Below are 27539 nucleotides of genomic sequence, written 5' to 3'. Positions count from 1 at the left end.
TATTTAAATTTTAATTCTTAATAAAATCCTGGCTCTGCCATTACTACCTGTGTGGTTTAGCCAAATCACTTGTGTCTTATTTTCCTCACCTGTAAAAGGGGCAAGGAAAGACCAAATTAGAAAGAAAGAAATCACAAGAACCTCTCAAATAAAATGAGAAAAGCATAGATTATTCAATAACTAGTGCTGGGAAAACTAGTTAGCCAATTTGGAGAATGAGTTAGCAACAACAACAATAATAACATTAACATGGTCATTCTGTGCAATTTTGAGAAAAGGATAGATTATTCAATAACTAGTGGTGCGAAAACTAGTTAGCCATTTGGAGAATGAGTTAGCAACAACAACAACAATAATAACACACGGTCATTTTGTGCAATTTTTTTTAACATTGTTAAAAATGTTAGAGGATGTTGGGAAGATTGAGAAAATTCACATGTGCACAGCATCTGGTGAGCTTCCAGGAAGTGTTATTATTGTGGTTGTTAACTCATTCTCCCTTGGCCAGGAGGAGAGTCAGGTTGGAGCGTTGTGTCTGTCAGGGAAGACACAGAGCAGGCTGTGTGACAAAACCCATGAAATAACAGAAGCAGCGTTTACTACTTACAGATCCCAGAGAGGGGAGGGCAGCACGGCTTGCAGGGCTAACGGGACATGGGGGGCCATCTGGGACATGTGTGCTCATCCAGCTGGTGGGGAGCAAGGTGGGAAGTCTATGGGACTAAAGCCTTTAGAGGGGTCCAGGGCGATACCCACCCAAGCAGGTTTCCCGAGGGGAACTCTAACTGGTGGGTTTAGCAACATTGATACAACCAATGAAAGCAAGCTAGGTTCTTTCAAAGACAGGCAGGAGAAACAAAAAACAAAAAGTAAGCTAAGGAGACTGGTCAGTAATCGTCAGCAACACTAAAGACTACTGAATGTTAACATTGTGTTTACGTGATGGTGATATTAAATTTTTTTTAAGTTGTTTGGTACTGGTTTTTTTATTCACACACTTTGCTCCTCATTTAACTTACTACTTCTTTAACTTTTGGAGCTTGCTGTTGAATCAAGGATCATAGAAGATCCTTTCTCCCCTCCTTCATTGAGCATTTGTTAAGAATTTTGCATGGGGTTATCGCATTTAACTCTTACGATGACCCTGTGAGGTACATACTGTCATTGTCTCCATTTTCAGATATGGAAACAGGCTCAGAGATACGAAATAACCTGCTGAAGAGCAAGCGTGTTGTGGCAGATGGATTCAGGACCCAGATATTTGTGCATCAAACTCTTCATTGAAGGGCCCCAAAGAGGCCTTTGAACAGTGGTGGTCAAAACGTTAAGACAGAAAAAAAAAAAAAAATCAGTGTCTAATAAGTGCAAGGGGCTGGTCTAGTACAGTGAGAGTGAAGAATCTCCGTGGCTTGTCAGCAGCAGGGGAGGACAGCGGTGGGCACTGGAGAAGGTGTCCGAGGCTGGGAGCAAAGACCCAGAGGCTGCAGCAGGCCAGGGAAGCCGGGCTGAAGTTGAACGTGCCGCCCGCAGAGGGAGAAGGAGGTCGAGGCCAGGGCAGCTGCAGCGCTGAAGCAGAGGAGACCCAGCAGGAGAGGACTGTCCTGCGCCCACGTCTGGTGCAACAGGGGTGAAATCTTGGACAACCTCCTGGCCTCGGTCTGGAACATCTGGCCAGAAATCCATGAACACTACCACACAAATGGATAAGGGAGGAGAAAGAAGCCCTCTTTCCACGGCTTGCTATTTTAGATGCAATTTTAGATGGAATATGTAGCTTTAGCAAAGCTCCAGTTCCATTTTTATGAAAAGGCATTAAATTATTTCTGTGTATTATGTAGTAGGTCCTTTCACTTTTTGGAGAGTAGCGCATCTAGCTTCCTTGTACAGACTTAGAACTTATCTAAAGATTTCATCTTTTCACTTCCTATTTCTTAGAAATTTAATGAGTATACATTGCCTGTTTTCCTATGCCTTTAGCTCAAGCAACATAGATATCAAGGTTGGCTTTTTCTTTCTTAGATCTAATAGAAAGAAAAAAATGGTTCTTTGAAGAAAGAAAGGGATTAAATAATTTTTTCCCCGTAACATTTCTTGATGGTCAGGGGCTGTACCTATGAAAAGGGAATAAGTAGTTATTTGCAATCTGTGTGAAGGAGCAGCCAGCCTTAACACAGTGCATTTCTCTTAATGGTTAGGACAGTGAATACTAGTGTGATTGTTTTTGGGCTGCTTTTACTTTCTCTTAATCAAAATTACAAGATGATAGAATTCAAGGACTTGTTACATGTTATTATTCGATGTACTGATATTCATTTAAAAGTAAAGACTTTGTCAAACCAAAAAAAAAAAAAATCTCCTAAATGTCCATGGACAGATGAATTGGATAAAGAAAACGTGGGCAAATTCTTTGATTTCTCTAGAATCTCTAAGATTCTGAGTGGTTCCTGGTACCAAGGTCAAACTGAGAATGAATCACCTCAAGAGAAAAAAAATGTGGCCAGTGGATTACAAACTTCTAAAAATTTGAAACTCAGTAGGCTCTTTACAAATAAGAAATCAGCTATGAAATGAGCAGGGGGGTTCTGGAGGCCATCTGGTGAATCAGGGACCCCTGCCACCTTACCATGGGGCCTGATGCTATTTACACTCTCCCAGGGTATAGAGAGAAAAGAAAGCCTTCACTATTTTTTTTCTATAAAATGGTCCTGATTCTGATACCAAAATCTGACAGAGCATACACAAAAACTATGACCAAATTAAATACAAATACAAGCATCTTAAAACAACATCAAAGAGAACCTGACAACGTATTAAAGAGTACACTGTGGAGCTTTCCCTAGGAATCCAAAAATGATTCAACAGAAGCAAATCCATTGCCATAGACAACATTTAAGGTGGGAGGAAAAAACCGGTCAATGACAGCTTCTGGTAAAAAGCATTAATAGAATTTCATGATACAAGCCAACTTTTCAGGGAAGACTCTTAGCATTATAAAAATACAAGAAACCTTCCTTAACCTGATCTGAGGAGGAGAAAGAAGGTGATCTCAGAGTCAGCATCAGAGTTAACAGTGAAACATTAAAAGCAGCTTCAGCGAAGTGTGAAATTAGAAAAAGATGTTTGGTGCCACTACGTCATTAACACTAAAGAAAATGAGGCATAAAATTTGGAAAGAAAGAAGGAATATTATTTGCAGTGTGATTACCTGGAAAGCTCAATAAAATCAACTTCATGCTGTTAGAAACAAACAAACAAAAAATCAGAGAAGCAGGCAGGAAAGGTGAAACCCTTTGCCAAAGCATGAGCAGCCTCAGCTGGCTGCACCTCCTTCCGCTAGTTGCTGCCCTGTAGGACCCCCTGGTGGCTTCTTTTTGTATGGCTCCACTTTAGATGTGAAATTCACTGTGTTGATTACCAAAAAGTTGGCAAGACTCTAGAGCTTCCATGGGAGAGTTCTCAAATTAGTGCAAAGTTAGAGATGGAAAGAAAAAGGAATAAACCAAAATGTGTGTGTGTGTATACATATATATTTAAAATTACCAGTTAGACTTTGTAGCTGGTGAGTCCTTCCTTGTTTCGCCGTCAGTTGGCCCAGAGAAAAGGCAAAGTAAAGATGCATTATAAAGATAATGCACGTGAAAGAGATCCATGTCATTATAAGTCAGGTGCTGGCGGGCAAGAAGCAGTACCAGGCTCACTGAACAAAAGTGGTGGAGTTAGAAAAGGGGAGAGAGTCTTCTGACTCAATCAGTTCATGGAGGGCCTGGTAGGTCCCCGCCACGAAGCCCACGAAGCCCACGATGCTGATCAGCGCGTCCTTGAGGATGGTGAGGGGGCTCATGCCCTCTGAGTAGAAGGTGGAGATCTCCAGGAGGGGCGGGATGATGAGGGCCAGGGCGCTGCTGCTCACGGAGCCCACGAGGGACAGGACCAGGTCGAGGCGGGGGACGAGGATGGCCAAGATGCCTGCAGGGGGATGAGAGAGGACAGATGGAGAATCACAGGCTTAACCAAGCCATCAAAGTTTGTCCTTAAAATCTTCTTAAACAAAGAAAGCAGTGTTTCTCAGAAATTAAGTTATAGAAAGTAAAAGTTGAAAGTCCTCTAGTACCCCTGATCACACTCCCTAGAGGTTACACATTAAAAGTTCTGCTGGGTGTGGTAGCAAATTTCTACAGTCCCAGCTACTTGGGAGGCTCAAGCAGGAGGATCCCTTGAGCCCAGAAGTTTAAGGCCAGCCTGGGCAACATAAAGGGACCCTGTCTCAAAAACAAATGAGAAGAAACCCTGTCTCTTTCCAATTATTTCTCAAATATATATATATGTTCATATTGTTGGGAGGAAAAATGTTTCCTTTACCAACTTAGGGTCAGTGGTTGGGGGCCTGTGAATTTAACTGAGAATAGACAAGATTAACAGAAGAAAAGACAAAGTTTATTTACAAGCTCTAGAGACTACAGATAAATTGGCTTCCAGAACAGCCAAAGATACCCACTGAATAAGAGGAAAGGGAGGAGGAGGAAGGGCTTCTATAGAAGAACAAATGGAAGATATATCCATTTCAGATAAAGTTTATTAAGCAATTAGTCATTCCAGTGATAGCGGTTAGTCTCCTCTCTGGCTCTAAACCTCCCCAGAGAAGGGATTTATGGCGGATATTATTTTTCCAGTGGCCCTAGTTATGTCAGCAAAAGAAGGTTAGGTAAAGCTTTTTTCTGCAGCTGCTTTTTATTCAAGTGTTTTTAACTTAAGATAATCTTTATGCTACTGAGGTACGTTTTAGATCCCTGCATAGTCAATAACACTTAAGCTTTTACTTAATACTGAATAACATTGCTGGAAACTGTGCAAGCTGTTTGGGATATATCAATGTATAAAACCAGACAAAATATATTTTTTTAAAACCCTGCCTTTGTAGACTTAATATTTTAATAAATAATTAACATGAGTACAAGAACCTCTTGCTTGCAGACAATTAGGATGTAAAATCATTTATAGCACAAAGGCATCTTCAGTGGGAACGAGACCCACGGTCTCATTAAAGAAGTGTCTTCTCCAGGTTTTACATACATGTCAGAAAACACCCAACAAAGAAACACGAAAAACTAAAGATTTCAAAATTATATTTTTTCAGCAGGATGTTTTACAGGCCTAGGCTTTTATATTTTTAATTTTATTTGATGGAAAATGTTCCTGGTCACCAAGAAATCCCAGAAGGTTTGACTAGGCTTCCTTTGGAAAGGGAATGTGGTGTAACAGAAAGAAAACGGGTCTGGAAGGCAGAAATCTGGCTTTTTCTTGTGTGGCTCTGGCCAAGCGTCCAACCCTTTGTCAGCATGGGGATAAATGCCACCTACCCTTTTAAGTATTCATACAGCATATGGCATTAAAGTTCTGAATATGTTAATCCATGCGAATGAAGCACTGTAAGTTATTTACTCATAAGTACTAATTGAGGCAATGTTTGAAGAAGTTGTAGTTTTAGGCTTCAGGGTTTGCTACCCTCATACTTTGGGGCAAATTCTTTGATTTCTCTAGAATCTCTAAGATTCTCTGGGTCCTGGTACCAAGGTCAAACTGAGAATGAATCACCTTGAGAGAAAAAAATCAGTGTCTAATAAGTGCAAGGGGCTGGTCTAGTACAGTGAGAGTCAAGAATCTCCGTGGCTCGTCAGCAGCAGGGGAGGACAGCGGTGGGCACTGGAGAAGGTGTCCGAGGCTGGGAGCAAAGACCCAGAGGCTGCAGCAGGCCAGGGAAGCCGGGCTGAAGTTGAACGTGCCGCCCGCAGAGGGAGAAGGAGGTCGAGGCCAGGGCAGCCGCAGCGCTGAAGCAGAGGAGACCCAGCAGGAGAGGACCGTCCTGCACCCACGTCTGGTGCAACAGGGGTGAAATCTTGGACAACCTCCTGGCCTCGGTCTGGGACATCTGGCCAGAAATCCATGAACACTACCACACAAATGGATAAGGGAGGAGAAAGAAGCCCTCTTTCCACGGCTTGCTATTTTAGATGCAATTTTAGATGGAATATGTAGCTTTAGCAAAGCTCCAGTTCCATTTTTATGAAAAGGCATTAAATTATTTCTGTGTATTATGTAGTAGGTCCTTTCACTTTTTGGAGAGTAGCGCATCTAGCTTCCTTGTACAGACTTAGAACTTATCTAAAGATTTCATCTTTTCACTTCCTATTTCTTAGAAACTTAATGAGTATACATTGCCTGTTTTCCTATGCCTTTAGCTCAAGTAACATAGATATCAAGGTTGGCTTTTTCTTTCTTAGATCTAGTAAAAAGAAAAAAATAGTTCTTTGAAGAAAGAAAGGGATTAAATAATTTTTTCCCCCTAACATTTCTTGATGGTCAGGGGCTGTATCTATGGAAAGAGAATAAGTAATTATTTGTAATCTGTGTGAAGGAGCAGCCAGCCTTAACACAGTCCATTTATGTTAATGGTTAGGACAGTAAATACTAGTGTGATTGTTTTTGGGCTGCTTTTAGTTTCTCTTAATCAAAATTACTAGATGATAGAATTCAAGAACTTGTTACATGTTATTACTTGATGTACTGATATTCATTTAAAAGTAAAGGCTTTGTCATACCAAAAAGATACAAAAAAAAAAAAATCTCCTAAATGTCCATGGACAGATGAATTGGATAAAGAAAATGTGGTATATGCATACAGTGGAATACTATTCAGCCTTAACAAAGAAGAAACTTTAGTAGTGACAGTCAAAGGAAGTCTTAAGGAGAGCTGGGCCACCTCACGCTTAATGCAGGAGTCTCTGACATCCCCTTTGGCGTCTGGTGAAATACTGCAGACAAGGGCACTCCTGGTCATGGGGTCTGGGCACAGGGGAAGGCTGAGAAGGGGTGAGTGGGGCCGGCCTCGCCCAACAGGTGAGCACAGACCATCCAGGGGCCGAGGAGCTCTTGCTGATTGTCGCTGATGGAGAATGTGACCCTAGGCTTGTCAAATCATTTTATTTCCTCTACCCCCAAAATTAGAAATCTGGATTTGTATGGGAGATTGCCCACATTTTTTTTTTTTTTTTTTTTTTGAGACAGAGTCTTGCTTTGTTGCCCAGGCTAGAGTGAGTGCCGTGGCATCAGCCTTGCTCACAGCAACCTCAAACTCCTGGGCTTAAGCGATCCTACTGCCTCAGCCTCCCGAGTAGCTGGGACTACAGGCATGTGCCACCATGCCTGGCTAATTTTTTCTATATATATTTTAGTTGGCCAGATAATTTCTTTCTATTTTTCGTAGAGACGGGATCTCGCTCTTGCTCAGGCTGGTCTCGAACTCCTGAGCTCAAACGATCCACCCGCCTCGGCCTCCCAGAGTGCTAGGATTACAGGCGTGAGCCACCGCGCCCGGCCTTGCCCACATTTTTAATGTTGGCCCAAATGTATATAACACTGTGAGGGTCAAACAATACCTGCTGCCATATTAGACTCACTGGTTGCCCATTTCTTTTCCTTTCTTTTCTTTTCCTTCTTTCTTTTCTTTCTTCCTTCCTTTCTCTTTCTTTCTTTCTTTCTTTCTTTCTTTCTTTCTTTCTTTCTTTCTTTCTTTCTTTCTTTCTTTCTTTCTTCCTTTCTTCCTTTCTTCCTTTCTTCCTTTCTTTCTTTTTCTTTCTTTTCTTTCTTTCTTTCTTTCTTTCTTTCTTTCTTTCTTTCTTTCTTTCTTTCTTTCTTTCTTTCTTTCTTTCTTTCTTTCTTTCTTTCTCTTTCTTTCTTTCCTTTCTTTCTTTCTTTCTTTCTTTCTTTTCTTTCTTTCTTTCTTTCTTTCTTTCTTTCTTTCTTTCTTTCTTTCTTTCTTTCTTTCTTTCTTTCTCCTTCCTTCCTTCCTTCCTTCCTTCCTTCCTTCCTTCCTTCCTTCCTTCCTTCCTTCCTTCCTTCCTTCCTTTCTTTCCTTTCCTTTTTTTTTTTTTATAGAGACAGGGTCTTGCCATGTTGCCCAGGCTGGTCTTGAACTCATGGCCACAAGCGATCTTCTCACCTCAGCCTCCCAAAGTGCTGGAATCATAGGCATGAGCCTGGCTCATGGCCTGGCTGCCCAATTCCAATGCCTCTCCTGGAGGTAGATAAGGACACTGGCTCTGGACTTAGATGACCTGGGTTCACATGCCACCACTGACACTTCCTGGCCAATTATTTATCACTCACTGCCTCAGTTTCCTCTTTTGTAAAGTAGGGTTTATCATAGTCCCAGCTCTGGAGAATTCTCATGATGATGGAATAAAATACTATGCAATGTGGACTGGAAAGAGCTTAGCACAGTGCCTGGCACAAAGTGTTCAATACATGTCAGTTCTTGTTATGATTATTGTTCGATAAGCTGGGTCACCCTTAGGCTGGACACCAATAAATCTGTCTAATTACGTACATGTAAGAATGGAGTTGTCCGTAAGGTTTAAATGAGTTAATTCTTGTAAAGCTTTAGAATGTCCCCAGAAATATAGTAAGTGCTCAGTAAATGCTAGTTGTCGTGATTATCCTCTGCCATCTGGCTGATTCCTGACGCCCCCAGGGAAAGATCAGCAGGGACACTGTGCTCTGCCTTTGACTCACATGTCAGGCAGACCAGGACGAAGCGGATGGACAGGTCCAGAGGCAACGCCCAGCGCTTTGGCACCTGGGAGACGGCGAAGGGGATGATGATCTCTGCGGGGACGTAGAACTGCAGGGCATAGGTGCACAGGATGCCAATGACGTAGAGGAGCTTGACGGACTGGTAGAGCCTGGAAGAAAAGCCAGAGCACTGCTCTGTAGGGCCACTGTGCTTGGACACCGGTCTCCTGGGAACATCAGCCTCTGACCTTGGCACAGTCCCTCGGGCCTCTGTTTCCCCGTCCGAAAATGATGGAACGGGACCTTCTAAGAGTCAAGAGGGAGTCACACCACAGCATGCGGTAAAAACAGAGCGAAGCATTATGGATTCAATGGAAACAGTAGGAAGGGTCACCTCTACATGAAATGAAAAGAATCTTGAGCATGGGTGTATACAGCACCTTGACAAACCACTGTCACCCAATGCTCAATTTTAGATTTTAGGAAAGAGGGGCTCAGGTCAGATACTTTGCCTAGGCAGACACAGATGATAAGTGTCTTAAGACCAAAAGCCCTGGATCTAAAAGAGCCTAGTCCTTTGTGAGCTCTGTCAGTCCTTAGGAATTCTGTGGATCCCGCAAAGCTCTTGGTACATAACAGACCCTCAACAGATGCTTCTAGTTGGTTGAGAGAATTGCAGAACCCCAGATCCTTGGGGGCAGATACAGTTTATAAATAGGATTGTGTGGAGGCCCGGGGCGGTGGTCGGGGGTGGAATAAAAGGAGAAACAAAGTCACTTGCAGGCCTCAAACTAGGGGCAGAGAGTGTGTGAGGTGTCAGCGGATGTTGAGTTCTATCAAGGTTTTCTTTGACCTATCAAGATACGACTAGTTTTCTTTAGTCCACTAACGTGGTAGATGCATCTGCCGTGTTTAATAAGTGTATGCGTGTGTGCACGCGCGTGTGTTTAGCTCATTTCCTAAAAAAGGCTAACTTCCACATTTCTGTGTTTCTTGTTTGTACCAATCTCACTTCTGGGAATATCCTCTTTATTCCGTTTCCATCTGTCCAAACCCTATTAATTTTTTTTTAATTCCCTTCTTTTTGAGCAGATACCACACGGCAAATGTTTTTGGCTCAACTCAATCCCCACAACTCTGCTTTATAAATGAGGAAACTAAGGCTCAGAGAGGTGAAGTGAATCATCTGCAACCATAAGCTAGCAGGTGGTGTAGCTGGGCCTTGGACCCAGGTGTGCCATAGCTGTCCTTGTTTGGACAGAGTTGTTTTGCTGGACAACGAGTTTCCCTGTTATCCCCTTCTGATGTGCTTCTTTCCTCGGAAATCCCTAAGGCCTCTTTTTCTGTTCTGTGTTCCAGCTTGTGTACATACACTGTCTATCCACCCCCCAGTTCCCACTGGATCACAAGCTGGTGGAGGTAGTGGAAGCTCCAATAGGCTACTCATGCCAGCACCATCCACACCTGCCTGGGTCTAGACTGGCATGTGCTTATAATTGGCATGCAGAAAATTTTTGATGAATGGCATTTATCATCTTGGGAGAAAAAGGCAAATTAGGCCTCCAAGTGACTGTCTGCTTAAAAAAGACAGAAGCATCCTGTCATGCACGACATGCCCACAGTGGGAGACAATGCTGCATGATGCAATGTGGGTTCATGTGTCTGTTTAAATATGGCACTGTGACGTCTCTGGCAGCTGCTGCATGAATTGAGTATATTGGAACATATGATTTTTACAGATTCCAGTGGTTTTCCAAAATTGGTTTTTGTTTCACACTTTTTCATCCTAGCTACTCTGACTTGGCGGATGTACACCATTGGCTGTGGCATGTAAGACTCGGTCACAAGCCTTAGTAAATGTAATTGGAAGTGTGGCTGCCCCTGAGTGTTCTGCCTCTTGCCCTCTCCCAGTGCCCGTCCCTTCTCTCCTTAGGTGACCAAGGACTCTCACTTCTGCCCTCTCTCCTTAAATCATGTCCTCTTCACACTCAGATGTCAAGGCCTAACTCAGTTTGGGAGGCTGTTGTTGAAGGAGGAGCCCCTGGACAGAGAATCTGGAGACCATGGTTCCAATGACAACTCCGCTTCTCCCCATGGTAGGCTCTCTAGACCTTGGATTCCCAGTGCATGTTCCACCCATCCCTGAGTTCCCACCCCCGAGGGCCCATGGAGGTACCAGCAGTTGGGCATGTTAAGGGTTATGCTGGCCTTGATGTCGTCTCCAAATCGCAGGTAGCCCAGAGCCCCGATGCTCGTGTACAGGAGAGTGATGATGGATATTCCCAAAGACAGGATGACTGGGAAGTGGCGGGCATCCTCCATCTTGTTTTCCAGTGGCAGAACCTGTAGAAATATTACAGTGTAAGGAGAAAGGAGGAGAAAGAGAATCATTAATATAAAGATGGGAGGCATCCTACTTCTGGTGTCTACCCCAAAGAACTGGACGCAGGAACTTGAAGACCTTATTTGTACATGCATGTTCATCATAGCATTATTCATAGTAGCCAAAAAGTGGAAGCAACTGAAGCGTCCATCAACTGAAAATGGATTAAAAAATGTGGTGTATCCATGCAATGGAATATTATTCAGCCTTAAAAAAGAAGGAAATTTTAACACATGCCACATCATGAAATGTGCAGAATGGGCAAATCCATAGAGACAGACATCATGTTAGTGGTTGCCAGGGGCTGGGAGAATGGGAGAATTAGAAAGTGACTGCTTGGCCAGGTGCGGTGGCTCACACCTGTAATCCTAACACTCTGGGAGGCTGAGGTGAGAGGATTGCTTGAGGTCAGGAGTTCAAGACTAGCCTGAGCAAGAGCAAGACCCTGTCTCTACAGAAAATAGAAAAATTAGCCTGATGTGGTGGTATAAGCCTGTAGTCCCAGCTACTCAGAAGGTTGAGGCAGGAGGATTGCTTGAGCCCAGGAGTTTGATGTTGCTGTGAGATAGGCTGACACCGTGGCACTCTACTCAGAGCAATAGAGTGAGACTCTGTCTCAAAAAAAAAAAAAAAAAAAAGTGACTGCTAATAGGTTAGGGGCTCTTTTTGAGGTGATGGAAATATTCTGGAATTAGTAGTGATAATTGCACAATATTGTTAATGTTCTAAAAGCCATTGAATTGCATACTTTAAAATGATGAGTTTTATGTTATGTGAATTTTATCTCAGTAAAAGAATTAAGAGGAAGGAAAAAGATATATCATACAAATATTAATTAAAAGATAGTTGGAGCATTTATACTACATGGTTTTAAGATAAAGCTTCTGTTATCAAGACAGCTTGATATTAGTGAAAAGATAGACACATTGATCAATGAATCATTATAGGAAGTCCAGAAATTGACACATACACATATGCCAATGAACTTTATACAAAGATGAAAAGGCAATTCAGTAGAAAATGGACAGTCTTTTCAACAAATGATGATGGAACAATTGGGCATCTTATTAAAAAAATAAACTTCAACCTATAAAAACCTTAAATAAAAATTAACTCAGACTGAACCATAGATCTAAATGTACAATTAAAACTGCAACACATTTAGAAGAAAATATAAAACAATATCTTTGTGACTTTGGGTTAGGCAAAGTATTTTAAAATATAACACCCAAATCAGGATCTATAAAACAAATTTGATAAATTTGATTTTATAAAGATTAAAAGCTTTTGCTCTATAAAAGATGCTGTTAAGAGAATAAAAAGACAAGCTAGAGACTGAAGAAAATATTTGGAAATTACATATCCAATAAAAGATTTACATTGGGAATACATAAATAACTCTTAAGAGTCAACAAAAAGAAAACAATAACTCAGTTTTTTAAAAAGTTGCAAAAGATTTGAACAGACATTTCACCAAAGAGGACATACAGATGCCAAATGAGCACACAAAAGGATGCTCAGAATCATTGGTCATTAGTAAAATGGGAATTAAATCACAATCAAATACCACTACACCCATTAGAATGGCTGAAATATTAACAAATACTGACGATACGTACAAGTGCTAGCAAAGGCAGAACAACGGGAACATTCACACATTCTGGTGGGAATGCAAAATGCTACAGCCATTTTGAAAACTGGCAATTTGTCATAAAGTTAAAGATACATGAATATGTGACCTACCAATCCTACTCCTAGAGAAATGAACACTTAACATTCATACAAAAACCTGTACACAAATGCTTACAACAGGATTATTAATAATTGCCAAGAAATAGAAACAACCCACATGTTCTTCAACAGGTGAGTTGATAAACTGTGGTACTGCCCAGACAGTGGAAGTTCTGCAACAGAAAGCAACACGTTATTGGCACATGCAACAACATGGGTAAAGCTAAAGTTCACTAGGCCAAGTGGAAGAAACTGGTCTCCGAAAGTTACATACTATATAATCTCACTTACAGGACATTCTGGAAAAGAGAAAACAGCAGAGGCAGAGAACAGAAGGTTGTTGCCAGGGGTTAGTGGTAGGGGGAGGAGTTGACTACGGAGGAGCAGCATGAGGGAGTTTTGTGGTCAGGGAATTGTTCCGCATCCTGACAGTGGTGTAATTATAACTCTCTGCATTTCTCAAAACTTATAGGAATGTACACAAAAAAGTAGATTTTTCTGTATGTAATTTTAAAGTATTTTATATTTTAAAAAAGATAGGCCAGGCGCGGTGGCTCATGCCTGTAATCCTAGCACTCTGGGAGGCCGAGGCGGGCGGATCGTTTGAGCTCAGGAGTTCGAGACCAGCGTGAGCAAGAGCAAGACCCTGTCTCTACTAAAAATAGAAAGAAATGATTTGGACAGCTAAAAACATATATAGAAAAAAATTAGCCAGGCATAGTGGCACATGCCTGTAGTCCCAGCTATTCGAGAGGCAGAAGGACTGCTTAAGCCCAGGAGTCTGAGGTTGCTGTGAGCTAGGCTGACGCCACGGCACTCTAGCCCAGGCAAAAGAGTGAGACTCTGTCTCAAAAACAAAACAAACAAACAAACAAACAAAACAAATAAAAAAAGATAGACAGCACTACCCTTCCTCAAATGTGGAAGTAGAGACTATAGAATAATCTATTGTAAACACACAGTACTTTCCCATTTAAAACTCGTTTATGTTTAATCAAATCCTTGAATTTAAATTGTATACCACCATTAGTCTTGATTTTAAAAGATTAGAAAACTCATGTTGATAGGAGGATGAATGTTTAACAGATGTATTGGGACAAAACTAAAACTGTCTCCTGACGGCTTCTCTGTTGTAATCTATTTTTCTCTTGCTGGTGACGACGGACCCAAGTGAGGCCAGAGGTTACTTTCTCCCTTGTGCATTTTCCAGCAGGCCCAACACAATGGCCAGGAGGACACAGAAGCCCAGAGCTCACAGCTCCTTTTCAGCACCAGAAAAAGGCCACCCCAATTCAAACCTTACCACGCCAATGCTTTCAAATGAAAAAATGGCGGTTCCAAAGAAGAGAGGGTAGGTCTTCCAGCTTGCTACAAGTGGCAACTGGCTGGGGTCTGGAATGCCCTATGGGAGAGAGAAGTGCAATAAGACAGTCACTTTCAAAGAACATTTGAGCTCCTTCAAGAGAGGGGTCCTCTGAGAGGAAAGCTGAATTTTTTAAATTGAGTATCAACAAGTTTAGAAAACATCAAAAGGAAATAGGCCACGATCAAAGTTGATTTTAGCACTGCATAATACCAAAGAATCAGAGGATGGAAACGCAGGGTACTGAGTGATCAGTTATCTTATGGAGGGAGTTTGATTTATAAAACCTCCAAAAGAAAATCTAACACACCACGGATTAGTGCCGACCTAACGTGCCTAAGAACACCTTTAAATAGACTGTAGTCACAGTAATATTCTAGGGAGTCCAAAGTAATTAGTTAAATATGAAAGTCTCCTTTTCTTCTTTCATGAGTTATAAATTGAAGAGGGGAAAGTGTGTGGAAGAAGGGGAAAATAATTACAGAACAATTTTTCTAATTGGGTGACCTCTGGAATAGTCCAAAAATGAATCAGAATTAGTGATCCCATTAGGAATTCGATTTTGTAGAATTCACCGATACCTCCTAAGGAATAAAAGGCTGAGCCGTAGTTATTCTAAAATATTTGACTAATTTATTATTTTTACTAAGTTTCATAAACAATATAACTTTTTTTTCTCTTGTGGCTTCTCAAAGAGAAAAATATCTGAAAGTTATTGGGTATGCTCAGGGATTTCTAGGGTTTAAATTTCTATGTAATGTTGAAAAGAAAAATTAGAAAGGATAAGGAATTAGGAAATTAAGGGAAAATCAATATCCCTAATTCAACCTCAAAGAAATTGTACTAACATCATATTAGATTTTCTTATGGTTTTTGAGACTCTCTATTTATACTTCTGTGACTAAATATTAGGGTTTTTTTTCTCTTGCCTTTCCTAGGAGTAACTTAGGGTGCCTGGAATTATAGGCTATGGGCAATTCAATAAGTTTTAGCTGTAATACAAGAACCTGATTCATCTGTCTTTTGCTGCTAGCCAATCGTTATAGGAATGGTCGATAGTTCACCAATTACGATATTTTCTTTGCAAAGCATATTTTTTTTAAAGCCAGAATTTAACATAAAAATAGGTGTTTGGAAAAATAGCATGAACAAGGAGATATCCAGAAGAATGAGATCGCATAAAGACATCTTTGTGGGAGAAATGCTACAGAAGGTGAGTACTAGGCTGAAGAGTGAGGGTTGGCACCTGCTCTATTGTGGATAAGAAGGCCCCGCCCGCTCGAGGAGCCAGGTGTGTGGTGTGCACCCACCTGGGCGATGTACTGGGCAATGATGACCAGGCTGACCAGCATGCTGATGTTGGCCAACATGGAGAAGATGGTCATGACCCTGAGGTTCCGGAAAAAGACCAGCAGCACCAGGAAGGGCAGCAAAGAGAGCATGTAGAGTCGCGAGTCCATGGTGGGAGTCGGAATGATCGTCTCGTTGTTGTGGCAGTTGTTGGTTGTGCTATTGATGGCTTCTGCTACCTGAGGAAGGAATGGGGAAGGCCAGAGGAGGAGATGATAAAGCTTCTGACCGCATGGTTGGCTCAGTGCCTCGCCCATCATCAAATTCCCTCACAAACAGCTGGAGTGCCCCACGGTGCCAAGTCTCATAGTGAGGTCGGATGAATTTAGAACTTCTTATTCTAAACACTCTACCCCATACTTCCTCAAAAGAGACTGCACAAATAGCTTTAATAAAAAATAATAACTGGATTCAGAGCGGCTATTTGTTGGCTTTTGGCAACCTAGCATCCATTCCTCCTGATATTGATTTATTTTTGGCGGATTCTCTCTGGCCACTGAATGCAGCCTTGGAGGACTGTCAATCACAGTCACATGGCAGAGCTGAAGGACTGGCTTTCGACTCAAGCTAGGGCATTCAGTGTCTCTTCCAGGAATCGGAATCCAAATCCAAAGCAAAGGGACACAGGGACCAAACTAGGAAAGGGTAAAAATTAATTCTGATAGTAGATCCCTGATGAGACTGCTCCTTTGTTCTGCTGTCTAGCTCCTCCTAGCAACCCAGGTTCTTGTTCTATACTGAGAACCTATTTTAAAATTTTGTAAGTTAGCTAATATCCTCTCACTGAACTTATTTTCTTCTTAAATTTCCCCAGATCTGTTTCTTTTGCTTATAACCAAAACCCCGCATCACTTACTGTTTCTTAATTAATCCACACACTTACTGTTTTTATAATTGGACCAATACTGGCATTTCGAGTGAGAAAACTCTTCCTTGTATGGATTGGATCATTCATCAGAGAACATTTAGTATCCCTGGACTCCATGCAATGAAAGCCATTAGCATCCCCAACCATTGTGATAACACAAACACAATATAAACACTTCTCTTGCAAAGTCAGGGGTGGGTGATCACCCTCCATTCAAAATCTGTATGACTTAACTGATACGGTCTTATTATGCAAGCAATACAATCCTCTGCAGAACAATTAGAAACTAAAGTTAAGCAGGAAGAAAAGGTAAAAGTATTGATAATCTCAGTATCCATGGATAGCCATGGTAACACCTTGGAATATATTCATCTATATATTTTCTACACAATATCCCTAATTATATGTATCATATGCATCCTTTTTATTTTATAAGACTGCAATCACAGTATACATCATTTTATTTTAAAATCCCTTTTTCACTTAACAACATACCATAGATACATAAATGAAACATTCAGTTTTGTTTTTTTGATTCCTCACTACAGTAGGAAAAATACCGGGAACATTAGCCGGGCACTCAAGGCCCTTCATAAATGGCCCTATCCAACCTTCAACGCTCTTCCTCTCCTATGGCCTCTGGGTTTTCACTTGTCCCTTCCCCTACCTTGGCTGCCACCATTTTCCCTCCAACCTGCCCTTCAGTACCCCCTCAGGTGCACCCCCTTGGAGGAAGCCTTCCCTCTCCGGTGATCTCTGCCATGTAGTTCACAATTAGCGCCCCTGACCTCAGGGTGTTTAATGGCATCCTGATCTGGCACCAACATACCATGTTGGTATTTAACTTTTTGGGTTTTAGCCTATAAACACTTTGAGACAGTGCTTGTTTGATAGTAAGTACAGATGAAAAATAAATGCAGATGGTACGTATAAGTCTGCAATGTGTTTTAAGAGCCTTCAAAACAAACTCTTTGACTGAGTAATTTTACTTTAAGAAACATACACTAAGAAAATAAAGGAGCGCACAAAGACTTGTGTGCCACTGCAACCGATTAGAGTGGGCAAACAAAGGAAACCAAAAGAAATACCCAGTGATAGAAGATCGATTAAGTTATGGTCTACATGATGGAATATTATGAAACTATTAAAAATTACATTATAAAATATAAGGACATTGCAAAATGCTAACTAGTTAATGTTACATTAAATTATAACCATGAATATTTGGATTGAGAGTAATTTTATTTTATTTTGTTTTGTTTGGAGAAGAAATACAGGATAGTATTTAAGAACTTGAGCTCTGGTGTCACACAGGCCTGGGTTTTTAACTTTGGTTCTGTGACCATGTGTACATTATAGAGTTTATAACCTCAGTTTTTTCATCTGCAAAATAGGAATAATCACAGTACCTTCTCTGATAAGGTCATGAAGATACTAAGTGAGGGAAAGCATGTAAAATGCTCAGCACTGTACCTGACATGATAGAAGCTAACTCTGAATTCTTACTATGTTTTTCTTTCTAACTTTTTTATATTTCTGACTTTCTGGTATCACTGCTATAAGCAGAAAAACAGCCCTAAAAATAATTTTCTTTTGAAAGCTTATTGTTTAAGGAAGGCCTCTGTTATTAACCATATTATTTTGCTCAAATTGCTGCAAAATAACGTCAAGTTCAGATCAGCAAGGCTTCCTGGGGACGACAACCGTTAAGCCACAGATAAGTAGCTGCAGGTAGAAAGAGATGACCCAAGGAAGGTCTGGAATCATGACAAAACAGTCGTATCAATTTTAGAAACATTAAGTATGATTAAACTCCAAGGCAGGAAGATTGAAAAAATCCAAGTACCTTTCTAGTTTAGGATTTTAGAGACTAACCTTGAGGACAAGTCCAAGATATGGGACAAAGGGTATCGTGGCAAAAGCAACCACACAGAAATCTGCAAATACGGGAACAGAGGAAGGCCACTTTGATAACATCTAGTTTAACTGCTTTTGTTGGTTAACTGAGAACTCAGAGAGAAGAAGCAACCTGTTAAACAAACAACTAGCAGAGGAGCCTTCTTGTCCACGTCTTTTTCCCTCCCATATTCTCTAGAACACTCTACCTGTTTTAAATTGTCGGCCAGAAACACAATATACACACAGCAGAAGCCCAGCTGGGTGACAATAAGGAAGAAGCTCACGATACGCCTAGAAGAAGGGAGGGGAGAGAGAAAGAGAGAGAGAAAGAAAACTTGTTATAAAAGAAGCCAACTTGTCGGTTCCATTTCTTGCCATTCTGCCCTCTGTCCTCAGGGGTTGGTGACCCACCACAATCAACGATGGGGCAAAGAAGTAAGGTTACAATAGTTCTTTTTAATCAATGGTTTTCAACTACCCTCAGATACTCGGCTCAGCAAGTGGTAAAATTCTTCATGGTCAGGATCCTTCCCCCACACCTGGCTCTGCAGAATTCTTTATAATCGATATTAATTAATGTAGGACACCATGTTTTTACTTAGCTGTCATTAACGTTTTTTTTATTTTTTTTTTTTGAGACAGTGTCTCACTTTCTTGCCCAGGCTAGAGTGAGTGCCATGGCATCAGCCTAGCTCACAGCAACCTCAAACTCATGGGCTCAGGGGATCCTCCTGCCTTAGCCTCCCAAGTAGCTAGGACCACAGGCATGCGCCACCATGCCCGGCTCATTTTTTCTATATATTTTTAGTTGTCCAGCTAATTTCTTTCTGTTTTTAGTAGAGCTCTTGCTCAGGCTGGTCTCGAACTCCTGACCTCAAGCGATCCTCCCGCATCAGCCTCCCAGAGTGCTAGGATTACAGGCATGAGCCACCATGCTCAGCCTGTCATTAATGTTAAATATTTATTTTCTACCATGTGCCAACTACTCTGTTAGGGACTGAGGATACACAGACAACTGACACATGGTCCCTTCCTCTAGTGGTTTGTAGACTAGAGGGTGAGATGGACAAAAATTATTATAATACAGCATTAGGGCCTTGGTAAAGGACATTTTATCCAAATTATGGGCAGAGAGCCTTCCTAGAAAAACTAATACATGAGTGAGAGTCCTTTGGGAAAAAGAAGAAAGAGAGACTGAGAAGAAAAAGAGGAAGAAGGAGGAAGTGTGGAAGAGGAGGGGAAGAAGAAGTAAGAAAAGAGCATCTCAGCAGAGGGAGCAGGCAGATTTGTCCAGCTGCCGTGTGCAGAGTCCATGGCAGGGGCAAGACTGAGGGCGGGAGAATGGATGGGAGATTGTTTCAGTAATGGAGGCAAAAGATGGCAGCATCCTGGACAAAGACGCAGTCCTTAGCATGAGAGCATTAAAACATTTTAAGAGATACCAGGGACCTAGAACTTATAGAACTTGGTGATCACATTTGGAGGGAAAGGAAAATGAAATGATCTAAGGTGATTTATAGCTTTTGGCTTAGACGACAAAATGAACCGGGAAACTCAGAAGGAGGAACAACTTTAGGAGGAGGGAAAGAAATGACACATTCAGTACCTGAATTGTTGAACTTGAGGTTCCTACAGGAGACATCCAGGAGACAACTGTACATTAGGGTCTGGAACTGTTGAGTTGGTAATGCATAAAGCCTTGAGAAGGCAGATCGGTGTTGGAGAGTGTGCACAGCGAGGAGAGGAGAAAGCAATGTTCTAAACACCAATATTTAATAGAAAAAATGAAGGAACGGCCAGAATCAATGCAAAGGAACGGCCAGAAAGGTTGGAGGGAAACTAGGGGAAAAGAGGTTTAATAGAAGCCAAGTGGGGAGAGAACGTTTGAAGAAGAGAATGGTCAATTGTACCCACTGCTGCTGAGAGGTTCTCTGGAGTAAGGAAGGTGCAACAAGGAGGTCTCTTAGGACATTGGTAGAGAGAATTTAAGTAGAATTATAAGGACAGTAAAGCCTGGTGACCTGTGAAAGAGGTGAAGGGGACATAAGGACAGAGGGTAGTCTGTTCCTTCATGAAGCTAGAGTGCAGGCTCCAGTTTTGATGGTGCCCATCTTGTTCATCATTGTAGACCCGTTGCCTAAGCACGTCCTGATACATTGTAAGTATTCAGTAGATACTGGGTGAATAACATACATTGAATGTAAGATAGGATGGTGGCTACAGTGGTGTAAAGTCCAGGAAGCTTTATTTACTTATTATTTTTAACATGTAGATAGGTGGACACATTAAAGGCTGAGAGGAAGAGCCTGTAGTCAAGGAGTTCCAATTATAGGACAGGTGATAATTAGTGGAACAAGGTCCCTAAATGGAGTAGGAGCAGTTTCTTTATCTGCCCAACTATGAGAAGAAGGATTTGAGGGGCTATGGCAGGCAAGTTTCCTCTTGGGTCACAAAACTGGGAAAATTCTGGTCATTGTCTCATAGCCTTCTGAGTCTGCTCCCAGGCTGACTTTATTGAGTATGGGCTTTGGGCTAAGGTTGGGGCCAGACCCACGATGCCATGTAGACTACTTCCTGTGGTCAGGGGCACACAGCAAGTACTGCAGGGGTTTGGGATACCACAATTCAAGAGAGACTTTGACAATATAGATGGTGCTCAAAAAGGGGAGGCAGACAGGGTGGGGAAAGATCTGAAAATTAAGACAAAGGAGTAGATTTAGTCCCCAGTACCAGAGGACAAAGGGTATTGACTCGTTCTGTGTCATCTCTCAGAGATAAAAGGTGGGATTTTCAGGGAAGAAGACTTCATTCAGCTCAACAAACAGTCCTGAAAGTCTTGGTCGTTTCCTCTCTTTTCTTCTCACTCTATACCCTCTCCCTAAGAGACTTCTTCTGCCCATGGCTTAGTGGCTGATGACTTCCACTCTGGCTCTCCTGCATGAAGTTAGGTCCAAACCTATACACACCCACTTGACATCTCCACTTGAATGTCTCTTGGACACCCAGCTTGTCCAAAATAGAAGTCATCAGAAAGCTGAGTCAACCTTGACTCTTTCCTTTTCTTGATCCCAAGATCCCATTCATAAAACCAAGTCAGCTTTTCTTCATCCCCACTGCCACCAGCTTGGTCACAGCCACCATTGTCACCTGTCTGGATGTTGTCAACAGACTCCTGGTGGATCTGATTCTGTCTGCTACTGCTCCCGTAAAATCTATTCTCCTTGCAGAAGACAGACAGATCTTAAAATAATGCAAATATGATGACTTGCCGGACTAAAACCCTCCAATGGCTTCCTTTATGAAAAGAACAAAACCTTTAAGAGAGTCTAAAATGTACAACTCCACAGGGCACCTGGCTCCTTCAGTTCCTCCTCCCTTACTCTCTGCCCTCAAGCTACCTGGTCTTTCTGTACCTTGAAACTGCCACATATACCTTCTTGCTTCGGGGCATCCACACCTGCTCTTCCTCCTCCCTGGAAGGCCCTCCAGGCCCCTGTCTGCTGTCACCAGGTAATTCCTCATTCTTCAGGACTCCTTCCTTCAGGACTCATCTCATCTGTTCCATCTAGAAGTCCCCTTCTCCCAGCAGCCAACACACTTCTCCTTACCTGCTCCGTGGCAAGCTTCTCTCCTTCATCGTACCTATCCCCGTGGTTATTAAATAACTGTGTCCTAAGCTATTTAACGTCTGTCTTTCCCACTGGACTATAGGTTCTTGCTATTTGTCTTTTTCCCCATGGTATTTCCAAGGCCTGGCACATAGCAGCAACTGGATAAATGTGGTTAAATAAAAGGGTGGATAATATTAAAGCCCCACAGCAAAGGGATGAGCACCCTGTCACTGGAGGAATAGTAGGAGTGGGGCTAGATCAGGGATGTTGCCAATGAACCCCTTCCATGTGGAACGTCTGACATTCTGAGCCACATGAGCTGTGTTGCCAGGGAAGAAGGCATCGCTGACAGCAGCATCTTCTTCTCCTGTATCCCACCCCGCTGCGGACAAAGCAAGGTCAAGTTACCTTCCCCAGTGGGCGTGGTTCTGGAGCCAGGTGCTGGGGCTGGCTTCTAGTCCGTGCATCACCGTATCCCCATAGTCCAAAAAGGGCTTGTTAAGCCTGCAGGAGAGAGTGCGTAGACTGTTGCCAAGAGAGCGTTTAACCTAAGATCACATGCTCAAAAGTCAAGAGATGCTGAGCAAGGCAGGACACAGCTAGAGAGTGGAAAGAACACTGGGACAGAGATGTAAGTTCTCATTCAGGCTTTGACACCTGGCAGCAATTCCTTGGTGGCATGTTTTCCTTACCTGTTAAGTGAGGTGGTTACTACATAGCAGTAGTAATCACACGCAACTTGCGTGGGTGCAGTAGTTTTCACAGCCACTATCCCATTGGATCCCCACGACAAGGCTCTGAGGCGGGGTTGGGCATGGATTGTTTATGCCCAATTTACAGATGACCAAGCACGTAAGTAGTATGGCCTGGTTGAAATCACCTAAGGAGCCACACAGCAGTCTCACCTGAGCTCCCTATCCCTACATGCTCTTCTCACTTTCTTGGCCTTATTGGAGAAAATTAAGAAGTAAACTCTTGCTATGTGTAGGATGCTTTGAGATGTCCCTGAGAACCATGTACCAAAGGAATTGACACAAGGATGCTGTTTTCCTCACCTGTGGCACAAGTGCTGGGCACACCTGACCAGGATGAGCATGCAGTGGCCGGCGATGAAGCCCATCAGCAGCAGGCTGAGTGATCCCACCTGGGGGGTGGGCAGGGCGAGGGAGGAGAGAGGAGAAGGGATTTATGAAGAACACTGTGAGGAGGAATTTGGTAGTGCAGATTTCATTATGGACTCAAATAACTTTCTAGAGAACCGATTTGCAAGCTCCTTTATAATAGCAACAGCTATTGGTCAAATATGATGTCAAGTATTAGTCCAATAAAGCACAGAAAACAATTACAATGAGGTACAGTGGTGCGAGTAGGGGACCCAGAATCCTGACCACACGTGTCCTAGCTGGGCTCTAAGCCTTCCCCAAGGTGACCTAGGTCTCTACAGAGCATAATTGGAAAACTGGTCATAGTTTCCTCTACAAGGGAGGAAACTGAGGCCCAGAGAGTGGACCGATGACTTGCCAAGGCCACTAAAGTCTGTGGCAGAGCCAGAGCTCTAGCCCAGGCTGGATGTCTAGACTGCAAGTCTGGACCAAGCTGCCTTCTGGAAAGACTGCTCATTGCAGGCTGCTAAAAACCATTAACGCCTCTCCTCCCACCTCCCTTCTGCCCCCGGTCAGAGTGGCCCCACCCGCGGCAGCCCTTCTTACCAGGATGCCGGCGTTCTTCACGGCCAGGGGCAGTCCCAGGATCCCTGTGCCCATGTTGCCTTTCAACAGGTGAACCAAGGTCTCGAACAATCTAAAGGAGAGGAAGGAGACGTGAGGCTGGGGAGGGGGTGTGGAGGGGAGGAGCATGCCGGCACCGAGGCAAGCTGGCTCGGGCGCTCCTGGCCATCTCTCAGTCCCTGGGTCCTTGCCTGGCACATCTGGGTCCTCTACAGACTAACCAGTCATCCAGGTTTGCCTGGAATTACCCTGGTTTTAGCAGCTAACACTCGGTATATGCCATTATAACACTCACTATACGAGACACTATGCTAAGTACATGTGTTATCTCATTTAATCCTTTTGTCAAGGCTACGAAGTAGACACTATTATCATCTTGCAGGTGAAGAAACTGAGGCACAGAGATTTTTTTAATGACTTGTCCAGGATATATTGGGGCACCAAGATTTGAACTCAGAGCTGTGTCAGCAACCCTATTCTTCACCCCTCCTTCTGCTGAACTGTCTCCTGGAGGTAAACCCAGACAGAATGAGAAAAGGAACAACTCTGTTTTATAACTGGGGAAACTGAGGCTCAGAGGGGGGTAACGATTAGCTTAAGGTCATAAAACTAGTAGTCAGATAGGATCGAACTCAGAGAAAAGGGAAAAGGGCAGGCAGAAACAAGAAATCATCAAGATTTCTGAATAAATAGGTGAGATGACTTGGGCCCCTAGATGGGGTCTGGTGGGACACAGTCATTTGGGGATTGGGCTCCAGAAATTTTTTGGTTTTTGTCCTTTTCAGCCAAGGGCATCAAGGCTGGGGAACAACATGCCTCCCTTGCCCCAGACAAAAACAAAAACTCAGACCCTTTCTTTAAGACAGATGTGAAGGTTGGTTCAGAGGACAAGGTCTAAATCATCAGAGGAAAAATTTCCAGGGAGGGACATTCTCTGTTGGTGGATTACAAAACAAACCTATTTCTACACCTCTCTGTACCTGGACCAGGTGAAATCAAGGTGAGTACTGGGTTTACACGTACAATTTTAGAAACCTTGGACGTTCTCCACAAGAGCCTTTCAACTAGAAGCCTTATTCTGAAAAGTAGCAGAGGTATCCGGGAAGGATCCTGGTCTCCGGGTTTGGACAAACCAGGGACTAAAACCCAAGGCTACTACGTAAACTGGCTGTGTCGTCTCGGGCCACACGCTCACCTTTGCTGAGCCTCTGTGAATGTTAGGAGTAATGATATTTTGAAAGGACTACCCCAAGCACCCATCTCTTTATGAGAAAGCCCTCAAACCTCTCGCCTCCTGAGGTTCTGTCCACAGATTTGCTAAGGGTTAAAGAGAACAATCGCGGGAGAAAGGGGGCGGAGAGTCTCGCATGCCTTTCTCCCCGTGGGTGTCGACATTGCTGACAGGGCACTACACCCTACTCCGCCAGTGATGGGCTTGTTTTGCAACTAGGAAAGGGTCAATGGGTCACTTTGGAAATTTCTAACTAAAGGACTTAGGAAATTGGAATTTTAACTTTGGGCCGCTCAGCCAACTTAAAAACATCGTGTGGTGAGTCATGCAAAGTGCTGGACTGGGAGTCAGGCAATGTGAGCTCCAGCCCTAACTCCTTTGTGACCTTGGACTGGCATCATATCCAGGGCAGGGGTGCCTACAAGCACCGTGTCTGGGGGCTTTATGCTCGGATCGCCTGGGAGGAGTAAACTATCATTTCGAAGAGGAGAAACTGGGCACAGAGAAGTTCGGTCACTTGCCCAAGCTGGTAAGCAGCTAAGTGGGAATTTGAACCCAGGTGAGCGGACCCTGTAGATGCCAGGCTTACCCAGCCTGTTATGTGGCTTCTCTCCAAGCCACGGGTCCCCTCTAGCTCCCACTCGCTTTATTCCTTCAAATCTTAAGTAGCTGCACTTGCCACCAAACCTTGCATCAGTTCAGAACACAAGAGTCAGTGGGTTTCCTCAAGGTCTCTGATTGAGAAATGTCTCTGCTCAGCAGGGGATGGCCCCAAGGCCTAGATATCTCACCCTCCCACCCTCAGGACCACTCATACTTAGCAACCCCCGGGACCAGTCCTGGGGCAACTGTTCCAGGATGTAGTGCCACTCGCTGTGCCTGTCCCTCAAGTGTCCTGCAGGATGGCTGTGGAGAGGAGCTTTGCCTGCCCCTGACAGTCCTTCCCAGCTGCACACCCGTGGACACACACCTTCAGATCTCGTTTCCACGAGCATCCTCTTTAAATCTGCACAGCCACCTATTTAGCCCTATTTTGTGTTCAGGAAACTGAGACTCAGAGAAGAGAAGGAGCAGAGTCACAGCTCGAACTCGGGCCTTCTGATTGTCTCTGTCCAGTGCTCTTTCTGCTACACCAATGTGCAAAACCTGTCTTCTTAAAGCGGCGGAACCTCTTCACTGCCATGCCCGGTACTTTCTACCTAAATGAACTAACTAGTCTGGCTGAGTAGTGCGGTCAGGTTTGGGGAAGGGGAGCTGGAGCCCCGTAGCTTGGCTTCCCTCCTTGCCATGTTTTGAAAGCCTTGTGAATGACCCCCCTTCCCGCCTCCTGGAAAATGGAGAACGCTAGAGCCTTCCACGTGCTGTGCTTTTTAGTGTCATCACTGCAATTCTCAGTTGAAATAAAGGCCGGGCTTACTGCAGGAAAGAGGCAGGGAAGAGGCAATGCTTGGCTGTCAGTGAGGCCGCTGTGGTTTTAAGCTCGGGACTCACCTCCAAGAAGTTAAGGATTCTGTCTCTTTCCCCAACATTAACAAGACTGGCCAGGAAATATTGACTTTAGGACCAGCACTTGATTCTAGCCCCTGTGCGTGTGGCCTGGTGTGACTGGGCCTTAGTTTCCCCTCTGCACGTGCTGGGGACTGGATCACTATGTCCCAAAGGGCTTTTCTGACAGTCTCTACGCCTGCACCTTTAAGCTGTCATCTTGACTCAGCCTCTGACTGCACCTTTTGCAACCTTAGTTTCTGCATCTGCACAATAGGTTGAGGGTTAGACACACCCACCTCAGGATTTTTTGCTAATGCAAGCTGCAGGCTGGAGGGCAGAAATGGGGATGGCAGAAAACAACACTCACGTTATGCCCTTGGTCTTCTCCAAGCCCGGCGACTCTGAAGGGCCCCCGTCCAAGAATCTAGAGTCCTTGTTTTGCAGCTTCCTGGCACTTTCAGGAGTCGACATACTGTCCAGTTTGAGGGTAACGGCTCCCTGGGGAGCCCCAGCACTCTTTGTCACAGACATGACTGCTTCAGAAAGGGGGAGCTCAGGTTGACAAGGAGGTCTACTTTGGAAGGAGGCAAGCAGGAGGGTACCTCGTACAGGTGTGCACCCCAGCTCGGTGGCTCGTGCCTTAACTGGCTCTGGCCAAGCTGGCCCGAGGCCCCGCCCACCTCCCTGGAGGGCTCCTCCTCCTGCCTGAAGAAGCCAGTGGAAGAGGACTCTGGGAGGGGCAGGGGGAAGGGAGGGATTTGGGAACAGGGTCACCCAGTCACCCACCCTTACTGTCTTTCTTAATAACAGTAATAACTGCAACTACAATACTGATACTTTTAATAACAAATATTATTAAGCACTTTACGAAGTGACAAGCACTCCTTTGTTTTATCTACATTTTCTCATTGAATCCTATAAATTAAATAATGAGGAAACTGAGGCTTCTTGAAGTAAAGGAATCTGCCTGGGGTCACATAGCTAAAAAGTGACACCAGGGGGTCCAAAGCCCCCCTTGTCAGGGTTTTTAACTAATACTCTATTTCTGCCTCCAAGAAAATAGCTACACACCCCCTCCGTGTCTCCGTGTTTGGGTGGGGGTTCCACAGCTCTCTGGCTCCCTAAACTGCTGCGAGGCGTCCCTTCTGGAAGCTCCCCTTTCTTAAGTTGGGAAAATAGGAATAATCACTGACTTATCTCTAAGTGCTTCTTAGCTTTTGCCAGGCTCTCTGGCATGAGTAGGGGGTGTTCTTTAGGAGCCGAGGAAGAGGCAGAGACCGTACGACAGCCAGCCGCGTTGTCCTGGGCTGGACACTGGCA

General features: G+C 43.6%; 1 protein-coding gene across 2 annotated transcripts; it reads right to left on the bottom strand.

The window, feature by feature from the left end:
* LOC123638054 (proton-coupled amino acid transporter 2-like) lies at nt 1–26874 on the bottom strand. Of its 2 annotated transcripts, XR_006735155.1 has the most exons (11): nt 26587–26862; nt 23483–23573; nt 22829–22917; nt 22182–22277; nt 18369–18453; nt 15356–15574; nt 13986–14084; nt 10745–10911; nt 8569–8738; nt 3541–3966; nt 1–89 (listed from the first exon to the last, which is right to left on the bottom strand). XR_006735155.1 is itself a non-coding variant. In XM_045551335.1 (10 exons), the coding sequence occupies exons 1-10, from the start codon at nt 26748–26750 to the stop codon at nt 3695–3697; spliced, it is 1452 nt and encodes a 483-aa protein (XP_045407291.1). In that variant the 5' UTR covers nt 26751–26874; the 3' UTR covers nt 3190–3694. The 2 variants fall into 2 exon arrangements, 1 of the variants encoding a protein (XP_045407291.1); XM_045551335.1 differs by lacking the exon at nt 1–89 and having other exon boundaries at nt 3190–3966; nt 26587–26874.
* Nucleotides 26875–27539: the final 665 nt, after the last annotated feature.

Source organism: Lemur catta, chromosome 5, assembly GCF_020740605.2.
Source record: "Lemur catta isolate mLemCat1 chromosome 5, mLemCat1.pri, whole genome shotgun sequence".
Lineage (NCBI taxonomy): Eukaryota > Metazoa > Chordata > Mammalia > Primates > Lemuridae > Lemur > Lemur catta.
This window is presented reverse-complemented; position numbering and strand designations above follow the sequence as displayed.